General features: G+C 53.1%; 1 protein-coding gene across 1 annotated transcript; it reads left to right on the top strand.

Moving 5' to 3' along the window:
• The first annotated feature begins 10,957 nt into the window (after window positions 1–10,957).
• Window positions 10,958–15,309, top strand: LOC105857088 (cystatin-C). The gene is made up of 3 exons (XM_012739192.3): window positions 10,958–11,303; window positions 13,778–13,891; window positions 14,957–15,309. The coding sequence occupies exons 1-3, from the start codon at window positions 11,061–11,063 to the stop codon at window positions 15,038–15,040; spliced, it is 441 nt and encodes a 146-aa protein (XP_012594646.1). The 5' UTR covers window positions 10,958–11,060; the 3' UTR covers window positions 15,041–15,309.
• Window positions 15,310–16,714: the final 1,405 nt, after the last annotated feature.

Raw genomic sequence — 16,714 nt, 5'->3', positions numbered from 1 at the left:
GGGACGCACAAAAGCCACGCTGAGCAACGGAGGCCAGACCCACCTATGCTCACACTGCATATTCCACTCATGGAAGTCCAGGGACAGGCAAAAAACGAGTCTACAGGGCAGGATGGGTGGGTTGCCAGGGTCAGGATGGGCATGAGGGTCAACTGCAGGGACAGGAAGACATTGTCTGGGACAGTGGAAGTGTTCTAGATCTTGGCAGAGTGGTAACACTGGTTATGCATTTACTAAAAATCCTCAGTCTGGACACATAACATGAGACATTTTATTGTATGTAAATTATACCTAATACAAGGTGATTTTTTAAAAAATACAGGCGAGTTTCCCAAGCAGTGCACAGAGAACCAGTGTTGGAGACTAAGACCCTCCACATTCCAACCACTTGTCCTGACTTGTCCAACGCTTGGAAAATAGCCTAAGATGAAAATAGCACCCAGCCCTCCAGCTATAGTTCTGAGAAGAATGCATTCCATGACGTGCTTGCTCCAGGGCATGCTACCTGCAATTGTTCCCAACCCCCTGCCAGGTTGGGATTGAGTGATCCATCACAAACAGCTTTCGGTGCCATTGAGATGCTGATTGGGGCGAATTAGCCCACACCCAAGCCTCATCATCCCCCCACTCTATTTTTCTGTTTCTACTTCCTTGTTTTCTGTATATAAAACCTACTAAAAATCCAAGTAAAGTAGACCTTGACAACCATTTTCTTGGTCTCGTTTCTTTCTCTCGCCCATCTCTTTCAGGCACGGTCCCCCTCGCCCCCGCGAGTAACAGAAGGTCCCGCGGGCCGGGACAAGTGGCGCCCAACGTGGGGCTCGAGGTACCTTTGTCGGGTGACGCCGCGGAGTGCTCTTCGGCCGAAGGAAACCCTACAGAGACCCTCGTTCTGCCACTCACAGAGTCCACGGTCTGGTGAGTAAATTTTTACATTGTCACCCCATCGAGATGGGCCATTCATTGTCTAAAGAGGCCATTTTTATCAAGGATCTTAAGGCCTCACTCAGAGAGAGAGGAATTAGAGTTAAGAAAAAAGACTTAGTAAAGTTTTTTGTGTTCATTGATCGTGCTTGTCCTTGGTTTATTATTGGTGGACCTGAGATTCACCCACACAAATGGCAAAAAGTAGGTAGAGATTTAAACGATTTACTTCTAAATCAGGGCCCAGATGCCGTCCCTGTATCTGTTTTTTCGTACTGGGGACTAATCAGAGATATTGTTGAAGGGGCAGATTCAGACCCCAATAAAAAGCAGCTGCTCTCAGTAGCAGAATTCTGCCTCTGACCCGTGTCGCGGTCCGCTTCGAGAACGTCTTTAAAGACAGCCGAAGGGCCGGTTTCTCCTAATAATTTTAAGAGACCAACATGTCCTTCCCCTTGCCCCTCAGTTTGTATTAATATGCCCCCTCAGGACTCCTCAGTTGAGCTCCAAACATCTAGAGAGGAGCCCCTGATTAGTAGGCCAGACACCAAGACCCTCTATCCTCCCTTACCCGAGGGTACAGCCCCTCATGCATTTAATTACCCGGTGTTCAAAAAACAACCCCTCCGAGAGTCCCTCGACCCCGCAGAAGAGGCAACCCTCAGAGAGGAAGCGGCCCGATATCACAATCCCGAATGGCCTCCTCCTTACGCGCCCCAAATTTGCACACCTTCGTTAATGCCTCCCCTTACAATGCCCTTACTTTTGCGTACCAAAGAAGACTTAAGTCAAAGGGTTACGCAATTAAAGGATGTTTTACAACTTCAGAAAGAGTTTGCCCAGCTTTCCAAAGACTTGTCCTCCCTCCAAGATACGCTTAAAGATTCAGTTTTCATTAGCCACCCACGTCATGAGACTGCCCAGTCTCACGTCACCTTACATAAGAAATCCTTAAAATCCTCCCATAAAGCCCTAGCATTCCCGGTAGTTACCAGATCTAATAGGCGAGGAGACCTTACCGCCCCTTCTTCGAGCCAGTCCCCGCCCCAAGATTCAGATAATGAGGATACGGAAGGGAGAGAAAGGGAAAGTGATAGTGATGACCCCCCGGAGGAGGCAGTCCCGGGGCCCACTGCAGAGCCTACTGGGCAGTCCCGGGGCCCACTGCAGAGCCTACTGAGTTCCGCAGACTAAAACTTAAGACTTTAAAAGAATTAAATTCTGCTGTTAGGGCGTATGGGCCCAATGCACCCTTTACCTACTCCCTCCTAGAGGCAGCCTCAGGAGGCGGCTACCTGCTCCCGGGAGAATGGACCAGGCTGGTTCAGGCAGTCCTTTCACGCGGACAGTTCCTCTCGTGGAAAGCCGATTTTCTCGACCGCTGTCAAACTACGGCTACTAATAATTTAAAAAACCCCAATTCTGCCTCTTGGACCCTTGAAAAACTTAGCGGACAAGGGAAGTTTGCCACTGAACAGCGCCAAAGGGGACTCCCTATTGGGCTTTTGTCTCAGACCGCCGCAGCCGCTTTCGGCGCCTGGCGAGCACTTCCCTCTACGGGATCTGTTCTCACTCCCCTGACAAAAATCACCCAGGGAGCTCAAGAGGGCTTTAGTGAATTTGTAGGTAGGCTTTTAGAATCTGCTGAGAGGACCCTCGGACAGGAGGATGGCAATAATAAACTTATTAAACAATTGGCCTATGAAAATGCTAACAGCGCTTGCAGGGCCATCCTCAGGGGCAAACTCAAAAATAAAGACCTTAATGACATGATTAGGATGTGTAATGATGCTGACCCCTTCGCCCATAAGGTGTCGCAGGCCGTGCAGCTTGCGGTTGGGGCCGCCATCCAAGGCACTGCGGCACAGAGAGGCTGTTTTAAGTGCGGTCAGCCAGGGCACTTTGTGAGACAGTGTCCCTTAGCCACCTCCTCTGCTGCCCCTAACCTCAGTGGACCACCAGGCAGGCCAACTCGGCCCCCCTCCATCTGTCCTCGCTGCAAGAGGGGATACCATTGGGCTAGTGAGTGCCGTTCTAAGACTGATGCCCTTGAAAATCCCTTGCCACCCCTTTCAGGAAACGGCCTGAGGGGCCAGCCCCGGGCCCCTCGCCCTATTCAATTTCAGTCGGCCTCAGGGAACAGCCGACAAGAGGATCCCCACCCCTAGACTCCTCCGAGCGACCACAGGGAGCGCAGGAGTGGACTTGTGTGCCTCCTCCGACACAATATTAAAACCTGAAGATGGTGTTCAAATTTTGCCTACTGGCTCATTTGGACCCCCACCGGCTAATATGTTCTTTTTTGTTCTGGGCCGAGCCTCCTCCACTCTTGCAGGGCTCATAGTACACCCCTCCATAGTAGATAGTGACTTTACCGGGGAGATTAACATCTTAGCCAGCGCGCTTACCGGCCCTGTGTGTGTCTCTAAGGGACAGCGTTTAGCTCAGGCGTTGCCCTTGCCCCTTAATACATCCTTCCCAGCCATCGCCTCTAACCGAGGTGCTTCCTGCCCTGGCTCTTCTGATCTTTATTGGGTCCAAGCTATCACCAAAAAACGACCCACCCTGCGGTTAAAGTTAGATGCTAAACTTTTTGAAGGCCTTCTTGATTCTGGCGCCAATTCCACAGTTATTGCCCAGGACGCCTGGCCCCAATCATGGCCACTGCAGCCTTCCCTTACGCACTTACAAGGTATAGGACAGTCTAATAATACTCTCCAGAGCTCAAAAATTTTAACATGGGAAGACCCTGAGGGAAACAAAGGCACCACCCAACCCTTTGTAGTCCCAAACCTGCCTGTTAACTTATGGGGGCGTGATATCCTTGCACAAATGAATGTCATCATGTGCAGCCCCAATGAAGTTGTAGCCAGCCAAATGCTTAAACAGGGATTCCTCCCAGGACAGGGCTTAGGCAAGGAGGGTCAGGGACTAAGAGCACCCCTGACCACCCCCCCTAAGTCAGACAGATCAGGACTAGGGTTCAAAGAACATTTTTGTAAGGGCCATTGATCCCCCTGCACTTCAGGCAGATAAAATCACTTGGAAAAGTGACTCACCTGTCTGGATCGATCAGTGGCCCCTCCCATCTAACAAGCTAGCCGCAGCTACAGCGTTGGTGCAGGAACAATTAGCTGCCGGACACATAGAGCCCTCTACTTCACCATGGAACACCCCCATTTTTGTCATTCAAAAAAGGACTGGCAAGTGGCGGCTGCTACAAGACTTGCGGGCTGTTAATCAAACTATGGTTCCCATGGGGGCACTCTAGCCTGGTTTGCCTTCGCCCGTAGCTATCCCCAGAGGCTACTATAAGATAGTCATTGACTTAAAAGACTGCTTTTTCTCCATACCATTGCACCCAGATGACTGTAAGCGCTTTGCCTTCAGTCTTCCGGTAGTAAATTGTATAGGACCCTCCCCGCGTTTCCAGTGGCGAGTATTGCCTCAAGGCATGGCCAACAGCCCTACCCTTTGCCAAAAATATGTAGCTCAGACAATTGATTCTTTTAGAATTCAACATCCTCAAATATATATAATTCATTATATGGATGACATTCTTTTTGCCGGAGCCGACGAGGCAACCTTACATCAAGTTACTATGCAGGTTGTCTCGGCCTTACAAGCTTGAGGCCTCCGCCTGTCCCCTGAAAAGATTCAGGTCTGCCCCCCTCACCTGTTCCTAGGTTTTGAATTATTCCCCAATAAGGTCCTCTCCCAAAAAGTACAGATCAGGAAAGACTCTCTTCAATGCCTTAATGATTTTCAGCGTCTTCTAGGCGACATTAATTGGCTTCACCCATATTTAAAACTCACCACAGGACAGTTAAAACCCCTATTTGACATCCTGCTGGGAGATACTGACCCAACCTCTCCCCGCTCCCTAACTAAAGAAGGGCAGCAAGCGCTTAATTTGGTCGAGCAGGCCATAAATGCCCAGGCCATTGGCTACTTCTCCCCCGACTCCCCCTTGTACTTCATTGTCCTCCCCACCCCCTTTTCGCCCACAGGACTCTTTTGGCAGGGCAAGCCTCTTTTTTGGGTTCACCTATCGGCTTCCTCCCCTAAAGTCCTTCCCACCTACCCTTACTTAGTAGCTAAAATTATTCGATTGGGGCGAGAAAACTCCCTTAAGCTCTTTGGAAAGGATCCAGATATCATAATACTCCCTTATAATGCTTCTCAAATTCAGTGGCTAATACAAAATGATGATGACTGGGCGGTTAACTGTACGTCTTTCCAGGGCAAACTAGATAATCATTACCCCCCTGATAAATTAATTCAGTTCCTCTATCGGACACCTGTAATATTTCCCAAGAAAACAAGAGTCTCCCCCATTCCAGGAGCCGTCTTAGTCTTTACCGATGGATCCTCCTCAGGCACCGCGGCCTATAGCATTAATGGCCAGGTCCGCAGTTTTCCCACCAGATTCTCCTCTGCTCAACTCGTTGAGTTAGCAGCCTTAGTCCCAGTCTTCAAATACGTAGATCAGTCACCATTTAACTTGTATACTGATAGTTCTTATGTTGCTCATGCTGTCGCCACTTTAGAAACTGTGCCTCATATTCGGCCCTCCAACAATACCACTCAAATGTTCCAGCAACTACAAAGACTCATTCACTCCCGTTCTGCGCCCTTTTTTATAGGCCATATTCGCGCCCACACTGGCCTTCCTGAGCCTCTAGTAGCTGGGAATAATCTTGTTGATCAGGCGACTCGCGTTGCAGGCGCTGTTCACAATATCACTGTTGATCCTGTCTGCGCTGCACGCCAGGCTCATGATTTACACCATCTCAACGCCCATACCCTCAGGCTTAAATTCTCCATTACTAGAGAACAGGCCAGAGAAATCATCCGCCAATGCAGGGCTTGTTTTACCCTTCTCTCTGAGCCACACCTAGGAGTCAACCCTCGCGGCCTGATCCCTGGGGAGCTCTGGCAGATGGATGTCACTCATTACCCCCCTTTCGGAAAGCTTAAATATGTACATGTCTCTATAGATACTTGCAGTGGATTTATCTTTGCTTCCCTACAAACAGGCGAAGCCACCCGCCATGTTATCAGCCATGTTATAGCCTGTCTCACTTCCCTCCCTCAGCCTAAAGTTATTAAGACTGACAATGGCCCGGGATATGTCAGCTCCAATTTCAAAAGTTTTTGTGCTCAGTTAGGCATTAAGCATGTTACAGGCATTCCTTACAACCCTCAGGGCCAAGGTATTGTAGAGAGAGCTCATCAGACGTTAAAAAATACGCTCTCCAAACTACAATCGGGAGGAGGAATTTTGTACCCTTTGACAGGTAATTCCAAAACCCTGCTTAATCATGCCCTGTTCATTTTAAATTTTCTCACCTTTGACACTGCCGGCAAAACAGCTGCCGACCGCCTTTGGCACCCATCCACCACAGATACTTATGCACAGGCCTTATGGAAGGAGCCGCTTACAGGCAAATGGCTGGGGCCTGACCCTGTCCTCATATGGGGAAAAGGACATGCCTGCATCTACGATACCCAGGCAGGAAATGCCAGATGGCTACCAGAGAGAGCGATTAAGTTATATAACCCACCCAGGGAATCCCCTGAGAAGAATTCTTAATTCTGTTCTCTTCCAGAAATACAATGACTCCCCGAGAGAAGACGCTGGTCCTCCTGTGCCTAGTTCTGGCCACGGTCAAGAACACCGCCGCAGCCAACATCCACCAGGTCTACAACTATACATGGCAAATAATTAATGAGGCAGGAGACGTTGCCAATTCCTCCTCGCACCTCTCCGCCACTACACCATGGGATCCATTAGAAATTGACCTATGCGTATTAGCTCTTGGGGCTAGAGATCCTGCGTGGGGCCTTCCCGCACTTTTCGCCCCTCAGCCAGCTCCTCCAATAGCTGACTCCTCCCCCGGCCTTTGTTCCTCGGGAGCCGGACGCTCCGCAACAAGGTATATAGACTTTTATGTTTGCCCAGGGGCCCATCGGCCTTGCACCAACAACTATCAATGTGGTTACGCCCCTGACTTCTTTTGTGCTTCCTGGGGCTGTGAGACCACCAGTGATGCCTACTGGAATCCCTCCTCTTCCTGGGATTATATTACCGTCAAAAAGCAGTTTCCCCGTCAAGCTCCTTCGTCCCCTTACGCCCCACAACACCCCACTGACCCTCAGTGTAAAAACCAATGGTGCAACCCCCTGTTAATTTCATTCACCGAAGCTGGAAAAAAGGCTTCTTGGGATCAGTCCAGGGGATTTTAGTGGGGACTTAGACTTCACACATCTGGAAAAGACATTGGTCTCACATTTAAAATCAAGTTAATTAAAAGCCTCCCCAGAGGTCCTGCAGTCGCAATAGGCCCTAATAACAACCTTCACCCACCTCGACCTCACGGTCCCTCCAGGGACCTACCCTCCTCCCCAACTGTGTCCCCTCCTCTGTTCAGCACCTCCCTATACCAACCTACCCTGCCCGAGGGGCCCCCCTTCCTCGGCAGAACTAATTCTCTCCTTAGTCAACGCCTCTATCAGGACCATCCGAGAGGCCAACAATCCAGAATATCAGGAATGTTGGGTATGCTACTCCCCCGGCCTCCCTTCTATGAAGGCGTCGCTACTTTTGGTGAGCCATTATTTACTAATGACACCAGCAGACTCAGATGGGGTCTAGAGACCCATGATGGCCTGATGCTCAGCCAAGTCACAGGCCTAGGTCTTTGCCTTCTTAGCCCAAGAATGCTCCCTCCCGCACCCTTAGAAAAAATATGTAATCAGTCAATTACTGTCAACTCCACTTTTCAGTATATTCAGGCATCTAACACCTCTTATTCTGCTTGTTCCTCTGGCCTTACCCCGTATGTAGTCTCTGCAACATTTCTTGAGCATAGAGAGTATTGTGTATTAGTCATGCTCTTTCCCAGACTCACTGTACATCCTGCTAATGAGTTACTTCAGTTTTGGGAGTGCGGCACCACAATGCCCCGGGTAAAGAGAGAACCCATCACGGCCATAACACTCGCAGTTGTTCTAGGCCTTGGTGCCACAGGGGCTGGAACAGGCATAGCCTCTCTAGTCACCTCCAACCAGCAGTACCTGCAGCTCTCTGCTGCCATCGATAATAATCTCCGAGAGCTACAGCGGGGCCTAAAATATCTCAAAGAGTCCCTCGCTTCACTCTCTGAGGTAGTGTTACAAAATAGAAGAGGCTTAGATTTAGTGTTCCTCCAAGAGGGAGGTTTGTGCGCAGCACTCAAAGAAGAATGCTGCTTCTACGCAGACAAAACAGGCCTGGTAGAAGATAGCATTGAGAGAGTTAGACAAAGCCTTGAAAATAGAAAGAAACAGAGGGAACAAAGTGAGGCATGGTATCAAAATTGGTTTTCCACATCCCCCTGGCTATCCACATTGCTTCCCAGTGTCTTAGGGCCGTTTGTAGGTTTTTTGTTGCTTCTCACTTTTGGGCCTTGGGCATTCAAAAAACTAACCAACTTTGTCGAGTCGCAGGTAGACGCAGCCACACAAAATCGGTCTCCGTGTTTTCCCAATGGCTAGAACTAAGAGGCTTCAGAGAAGACCTCCATGAAGAGTCTCCCAACACACCCACTGAAGGTCTAAATTTCTCAGACCTTGCCGCAGACATGGAACGCAGTTGGTTCCAAAAGCTGTGGAGACGCCCATGACGGGATTATCGCGATGCTGCGTACCAGGTGCACACCCCGCCAGCAGTGAGGTGACTCCATGACAGGAATATTGTAGGTCCATGCCCGGGGGCACACTTCATAATCAGGAGTGCCGGAGCTAGATGCCACCTACATAGCCTAAGACAGAGGCCTCACCGACATTTCGATTGCCCGATCTTATATTTGGGGCGCTGGTCGCGGAAGCCCATCGCGTAGCCTAAGACAGGCCCTCCACCAACCTGTGTAAATCTCCCTCATATTAATAAAGATAGGGGGAGATGTTGGAGACTAAGACCCTCCACATTCCAACCACTTGTCCTGACTTGTCCTACCCACGGAAAATAGCCTAAAATGAAAATAGCACCCAGCCCTCCAGCTATAGTTCCGAGAAGAATGCATTCCATGACGTGCTTGCTCCGGGGCATGCTACCTGCAATTGTTCCCGACCCCCTGCCAGGTTGGGATTGAGTGATCCATCACAAACAGCTTTCGGTGCCATTGAGATGCTGATTGGGGCGAATTAGCCCACACCCAAGCCTCATCATCCCCCCACTCTATTTTTCTGTTTCTACTTTCTTGTTTTCTGTATATAAAACCTACTAAAAATCCAAGTAAAGTAGACCTTGACAACCATTTTCTTGGTCTCGTTTCTTTCTCTCGCCCATCTCTTTCAGGCACGGTCCCCCCTCGCCCCCGCGAGTAACAGAAGGTCCCGCGGGCCGGGACAGACCAGGTCTAGCAGCCCAGCACCCAGAGAGGAGAAGTGAGAGCGGCCCGTGTGCTCATCCCTGGGCCTGTGGGCTCCCTTCACTGCCCCCCCCCACTGCATGGTGAGAGTCTCCTTACACCCTTCCAGCCCAGGCCCCACTCGCAATGTACCGTGAGGTTCCAAGACACACACACCCTTCCAGGAGAGGTACACCCAGCCGCACCTCAGGGCCTTTGCACTGGCTGTGCCCTCTGCCTAGAGCTCTGATTTCCTGGTCCAGGTAGGACTTTTGTCCTTCCAGGTCTTCCCTCCCTGCACCATCTCTCTCCCCTCCTCCTTCTATTTACTCCCAACAGAGCTTCTATAACTCCCTGATCTTAATTATTAATCACTGTCCCCCATCCCCCGCATACCCTAAAGCTGGGCTATGCAATACCCCAGCCACCAGCCACATGTGGCTGTGGGGTGCTTGAAATGGGGCCAGTCCAAATTGGCACATGCTCTAAGTGCAAAAAATATACACAAAATTCCGAGCACATAGTGCAAACACCCAGAAGAATGTAAATTGTCTTGTTAACAATTGTCCTTATATGTTGGAACAATATTTTGGATGTATTAGGCAAAATAAAAACATGATCAAAGTGATTTTAGCCTGTTTTTTAATGTGGGAACTGGAAAACTGACAGTTGCACATGGGTATGCGTCACTTCTCTACTGGTTAGCCACTCTGCAGGGTCAAGTCCATGGCTTATCAACCCAGGCTCCATCTGCAGGCTCTAGATGGCCCGGATTGGTCCCAAGTGGTGAAAGTTTTATTTACTGAATAATATTCAGTTGTGAAAGAAGAACCAGGCAACCTTTACCCAAATAAAGGTTAATTCCCTTAGGTTTGGCAAGGAATTTCCCCAGAACAGAGTGTGGACTGAGTTTTCCTGGAGCCTTTGAAATCACAGCCAGTTTTGAGGATTCCCACGCCTTGACCAAGGGCTAAGGGATGCTCCAGACCCCACCACCTCAAGACCTCAGGAGGCCAAGACCTTTTTTTTCCCCCTTTTCTGAGGAAACAGAACTTGGAGGGCCCATGTTTTTAGGGCCTGGAGAGCCCTGAAATCTCTCTAACCAGAGTGACCCAACCCAAGCTTGGTGGGAGGGACAGGCCTGGGGACAGAGGAGGGGAGGAGCATGAGAAGGAGGGGTAGACAGAAGAGGAGGAAGGGAGTGGCAGGGCTGCTGGGGAGGGGCAGGCTGGGAGGAGGGGCAGGCTGGGAGGAGGGGCAGGCTGGGAGGAGGGGCAGGCTGGGAGGAGGGGCAGGCTGGGAGGAGGGGCAGGCTGGGAGGAGGGGCAGGCTGGGAGGAGGGGCAGGCTGGGAGGAGGGGCAGGCTGGGAGGAGGGGCAGGCTGGGAGGAGGGGCAGGCTGGGAGGAGGGGCAGGCTGGGAGGAGGGGCAGGCTGGGAGGAGGGGCAGGCTGGGAGGGCGAAAGGGAAGCAGGGGCAGGCGCGGGAGGGGGAGGAGGGCGTGGGGAGAGGAGCTGCAGCGCGCAGGGTCCGAAGTGGCGCAGCAAAAAGGGCCAGAGCCGCTTGGCTGGCTGGCGGGCGGGCGGGGCGAGCAGCAGGGGGGAGGCGGCCCGGAAGAGGCGGGCCGGGGCGGGGCGGCCCAGCAGGATAAAGTTGCCGCCGCCCTGCAGGCGGGGCTCGGACCTCGGATCGCGCCCACTTGTTTTGCAGCAGCTCGGTCCCAGAGATCCGCGTCCGAACCCACCATGGCCGGCTCCTCGCGCGCCCTGCTGCTCCTGCTGGCCGCGCTGGCCGTGGCCCTGGCCGTGAGCGCCGCGGCCGGCGCCAGCTCGGGCCGGCGGTCGCCCCTGGTGGGCGGCCTCATGGACGCCAACGTCAACGAGGAGGACGTGCAGCGTGCGCTGGACTTCGCCGTCAGCGAGTACAACAAAGCGAGCAACGACAGGTACCACAGCCGCGCCCTGCAGGTGGTGCGCGCCCGCAAGCAGGTGCGTGTGGCCGCCGCCCCGTGGGGAGTCGCAGGGGCAAACCCGTCCACGTCCCCATCCCGCCCGGCCCCTTGCGGGTCCTCGCCCTGGCGCCCCTCGCGGCCGCGCCCGAGCGCCTTGCCAGCCGTGTCCCGGGTCTCGCAGTCGTCCCGCAGCCCTTGGCGTGCGTGTCCCGGGATGCTGACTCCCGCCTGGCCGGGAGCCGGCCTTGCACGCCAAGCCTGCGCCTGGCGCCTCAGAGCTGCTTCCAGACGCCAGCTGGCTGGGCGCGCCGCAGCGCCAGGGTCAGGGTCGCGCTGTGTCTTGCTTAGCGCCCTACCCCCAGCCCGGGACACCCCAACCTGGGACGCGGGGGCCAGTGTGGGCTGCCAACTGAATACCCAGAGGAGGTGGGAAAACAGAACCCCCCACCTGGCTGCCCTCCAGACTCTGCCACTAAATTATTTTTTTAAGCAATTTTTTTCCTTTTAACTTTTTATTTTGACATAATTTCAGATTTAAAGCAGTTGCAAAAATAGTACAAAGCATAACTGTAGACTCTTCACGCAGGTCTCTCACGATATCACTTGGTCCTATTGGCTTCACCCACCCCACCCTCCACATGCCTGTGTAGACGGGTATGTGTATACACTGTGTATGCATTTATTTTTCTGAACCTTTTGAGAATAAGCACTTCAGTGCATATGTCCTAAAAACAAAGGCATCAGCTCACATAACCACAATTCAGTTTTGAAAATCAGGAATCAATACTGATATATTCAGTTATCTCATGAACAGACCTGTTCAGATTTCCCTAGCTGTCCCACTGATGGCCTTTATACCTGAGGACACTCTTGGGCCATGCATTGCCGCCTCTGTCTCGTCTCCTCAGCCTTGTCTAACCTGCAGCAGCCTCTCAGTATGTGTCATTGGCATTTCCCTGCCATCCAGCCACTTGTGATATAGAGACGGTTGCGGAACCTGCCGCCCCCTCAAGATTCAGGCCATAATGTGCGCACAGAGGAGGCATGTCCTCCTCCCTGAGTGCCTCAGCAGGTGCCCCCCGGGGAGCCTGGCCTCCTAGTCCTGAAGTTACACGCTTCCCTCCAAAAGTCACAGCGTTGGGAGCAGCCCCCAGGGTGAGCGTCCTTCACCCTGAGCCCCCAGAGCACCACCCACAGCCACAGGCAGCCGAGCACCTGCTGGGGTGCAGAGGGCCATGCCCCAACCCTGCCTCTGCCAGCGCAGCCTGGCGCAGCTAGACTCTGGCAGAGGGAGAGGGCAGTGGGCGTGGAGAAGGGGTCGGGAGAGAGTGTCAGGGAGGGCAGCTAGGGCCAAGCTTGCCCGGAGTGGCAGAGCAGCACGGCGTGATATGGGCATGCCAGAGTGTAGCGTTCTTCCCACCTGCTCCGGAAACTCATGAGAATCCAGACCAGCCTATTTCTCCTCCTGCAGCCCTCAGCTGGTGCTCTCGCCCTTGGACATGAGGTGTGCCCCCTGGGGCTGCAGCACTGCCCCCAGCCTACGCCACTGGAGGGTGCCCTGACTTGGAGTAGAGCACAGGGCGCCACAGATCACTGGTCCTGTGAGCCTATTTTCCAGATGGGAAAACTGATACTGGAGGAATCATGGGACTTGCTCATGGTTCTATGGGGCAAGGTCTAGAGCCCTGGTCCAGGGTCCTTCATCCCATGCTGTTCCACAGTTCTGACAAGTCAACTCTGAGGGAGGGCCTGTGCAGGCAAAGGGGTCAGTTCTATTCTGCAGTCACAAATGTAAGCTGTGCAGGTAGGTGTGTGACTCTCTTGAGAAATATTGCCACCAAAATCGCACTTAAAACAGAGACATTTGAGAACAGTCTCTTGTGGGCCCAACACATCCATGTTTGTGAAGCATCCCATTTCCTGCTGATAAACAAGGAATAACTAAATCTGGAGTAAATAAAAAATGGGATTTTATTGGGCTGTGTGCTAGTGGCTGGAAGTCAGCTGAAATTGAATCATCTGAAGACAGCCTTCCTAGAATAGATCGGGGCTCCCTGCCACCTGAGCAACAATTAGCAGGACATGATTAATCATCTGCTCAGGCACAGAGCCTTCTCCTGTGCTTAGACCTTGCCCTGTGCTCCTGGCACACGGCTGTGTTTATTTGCCCCACGCCGTCTATTTGTCGAGATGTGCCTGCCATTCCTGAATCCAGTTAAGGGGTTTTTAGTTTGTGGCTTTCATCTTTATTTTCTTCCCTCTCCTCCTACTTGGCTGCGTGAGACACCTTATTGGAGTTGCTCAGAGAAAACAAATTACAAGGGAGGACCTGGGGTACAGTGCCCCTGCCAGCCAGCAGGAGGAGGTGGCTTATGTGCCTCTCAGGTGACAGTGTGAATGCAGGCGTGAAGTCCCTGGGCACGGGCAGTAGCTCAGCAACAGTGTACTGCCTGTGTGCGTGTGAAGTTGACGGCAGCGCTGTAGGTGAATCCTGCTCTTGCACATGTGTAGGTCGTGGCTGGGATGAACTACTACTTCGATGTGAAGATGGGCCGGACCACGTGTACCAAGTCCCAGCCCAACTTGGACAACTGTCCCTTCCATGAGCAGCCACATCTGAAGAGGGTATGTGCCTGATGGGGGTCAGGGGCCAGTAATGCACTGCAGAGGGGGATGTGTGTGTTCCTGTGATCCCGCTCCTGTTCAGGAGGGTGTGTGTGTACACACGGAGGCGTGTGGGTGCATGAGTGTTTGCAAGCACAGAGTGTGTGGGGACATGCACGCATGTCCATGTGCACATGCTGGGGTGTGTGGGGGAGGTGCATGAGAGTGCGGGTGGGGGAGTGTGGGTGGGGGTTCGTGCATAGATGCCTGTGGGTGAGGGGTGCATGTGAGTTACATAGATGCATTCCTGTGTGCATATGGGGAAGATGGGAGGGTGTGTGCACATGGCTAATTTGAATTGCAAAGAGGGCCTTAGTTGGGAATGGGGTACTGAGAGCACACAGCAGGGTGCCCTGCCTGTTCTGGGGTGTTACCTGCAGTGCTGGAGGAATCAGCCTCAGAGCTGGGTGCTGGGGAGAGAGAAGGGCTTTGTTCAGTGCCAGCCTCGGCCACCTGCCCACACCCATGGCCACACTGAGCAGATTAGAGGGAATCAGAGGCCTATAAGTGGCCCAAGCCCTCCGAGGCTGCCCCTGCTCACCCAACACCAGCCACTCCAAGGACCCAGCTGCTTCTTGTGAGGTCTCTGCTCTGGGGAGAGCCACACTCCCGTTGTCACCCACTCCCCATGCTCCAGCTCTTTCAGGGAAGTTCTCCTCCCCGGCGTCTTCCCTCTGGGCCCTCTCAGTGCTGACCCAGGGGCTGGAGGTGGAGGGAGCTTGGGGACAGCAAGCTGCCTCCCCCCCACCTGCACCCTGTGGTCTCCAGTGGCCTTGCACAGGCTGCTCCTTCCAGGGCTGTGTTGGGGTGGGGGACACAGGGACAGCTGGTGCTCTTGGAGCCCTGGGAGGGCCATGGAGCAGTCACTGCACAGTCGGGCTGGGTGTCTTGGGACTCGGCGGGGGTCGGTGGGGGCCCAGTGTCTCAGCCCCAAGCTTCCTCGCCCCCACCCTGGCATCGCATGGCTGGGGATCAACCCTGTAACTGTCACCTGCACTGATTGTCCCTCTCTCTTCCCTTTCACAGGAAGAGCTCTGCTCTTTCCAGATCTACAGTGTGCCCTGGTTGGGCAAAATAAGTGTGGTGAAATCCAGCTGTGAGAATGCCTAAGGGTCTGAGCCAGGCTGGGCTGCACTGATTGCCTCTTCCCTACACCTCGCACTGCCTTAGAGTGTTCTCTAGCCTGGGGTGGAGGCCCCACCCTGCTGCCGGTCTCCACTGTGCACCAGCACCCGGAGGCAAGTAGAGAAGGCTTGGGGCCTTTGTTCAACAGCCAAGTGGTTCTTCTTTTTCCTTTCTCCTCATTGCTTCTCAAATTTACCAGTACCATGGTACACATGCTCTGCTCCCAACTCCTTAAATAAAAAAGTAGCATTGGCTCCTTCTTGGGTTGGTGGCTCTCTAGGGGATGTGCACACGAGAAGGGTTTCCACAGTCCCTTTGTAAAGAGCTCCTTGTCCTGCTGGTTCTAGATAGCAAATCAGTGCCTGAGAGCTGATAAGCCCATCAGGGGACTGAGTGGCTACTTTGGGGGTATCTGAGTCTCAGAGCAGACACAAGAACAGTGAGGGGCTGGAGCCCGGGTGCTCAGCTGCAGCAGCTCCTGGTGAAGGGGTCCGTGGAGCAGGGTGCCCGGGCTGCTTTCCATGGATGCTGGGCTGCTGCCCCCAGAGGATGTCAGACAGGGAGGAGGGGACCAGCCCTCAGGGGAGCTGGCCAGGCAGTAGGTCCCACTCATGTTTGCAGAGTTGATCAGACTCCAGGGACTGACATTCTCTCATCAAATTCCCTAGAGACTAATAAATAGTGATTTATGTCCACTGCTTTCCACAAATCCTTTGGCCCCTACATGGAAAGACTAAAAGCAAACCTGTGTATGTGTAACTGATTGGGGGAAACACCAACCAGAACCAAAGATGGGAAAAATGCTACAGAGTAAAGGCAGCACCTGCTCTGGTCCATCCTGGGAGGCCGTGCCCTGCACTGGGAGGTCATGCCCTGCACTGGGAGGTCGTGCCCTGCACTGGGAGGTCGTGCCCTAGGAGGGTGTTGCAGGTTCACACCCACCAGCCCTTTCTCTGGACTTGGATTTAAAGCAAGTTCTCACATCAAGCTTCACATTAAGGATGGGGAAGTTAAGACACAAATGGGACTGATAGTCTCTCTTCTTTTTCCAAGAAGGATATTTTAATGCATAAAGAACATCACCTAGGTGTCCACATCATTCCACGGAATAGTGGATGTTTCTCAGCCCTGAGCAGGAGGTGGCAGTCCTAAGGTGCATGCTAGTCCCACTGTCCTTCCATTAGCCCTTTCAGGGCAGAGGGGTGCAGCCCTCAGGGCTGGTGCTCTGGGGCAGGTTCCCAAATATCTTTTACATTCCGCTGCAGGGACCAAGCTGTCCTGGAGCCCTTGCCGGCGACACTGAAGGCCAAATGAGAAAGGGGAATCTGCCAAATGGCCCTGGGCCGGCGACCCCCAACATGTTGTACCGGCAAAGCCAGCCCTGGGAAGGCCGGGCAGGGAGAGGGGGAGCGTGTGCTTCACCCCGTCTCCATGCTGCATGCAGAGCCCCTGAACCCCAATTCATTAACAAAAGTCCTTGGGGTGAGAGAAGTGAAAGCCTGACTTGGGGAGATTGGAGTCTGGGTGTGACTGTCTGGGGTGCAAGGACTTCACTAAGGCTTCTGTTGGGAGGGCGGGCTGAGCAGCAGGTGCCCAGAAGTGGGGTCGGTGGGGAAGGCCTCCCAGCAGAGATGTGCTCATGGCTTTCTACCTAAATGA

Source organism: Microcebus murinus, chromosome 16 (genome assembly GCF_040939455.1).
Source record: "Microcebus murinus isolate Inina chromosome 16, M.murinus_Inina_mat1.0, whole genome shotgun sequence".
NCBI classification, from domain to species: Eukaryota; Metazoa; Chordata; class Mammalia; order Primates; family Cheirogaleidae; genus Microcebus; species Microcebus murinus.
Note: the sequence above shows the minus strand (reverse complement) of the source record. Positions and strands in the feature narration are given on the sequence as shown.

Bases quoted from the DNA above. Each gene is read 5' to 3' on its own strand.
- LOC105857088 (XM_012739192.3), top strand. From the start codon at position 11,061: ATGGCCGGCTCCTCGCGCGCCCTGCTGCTCCTGCTGGCCGCGCTGGCC. The intron at 11,304-13,777 runs GTGCGTGTGGCC...GCACATGTGTAG, and splicing joins TGGTGCGCGCCCGCAAGCAG to GTCGTGGCTGGGATGAACTA. The intron at 13,892-14,956 runs GTATGTGCCTGA...TCCCTTTCACAG, and splicing joins AGCAGCCACATCTGAAGAGG to GAAGAGCTCTGCTCTTTCCA.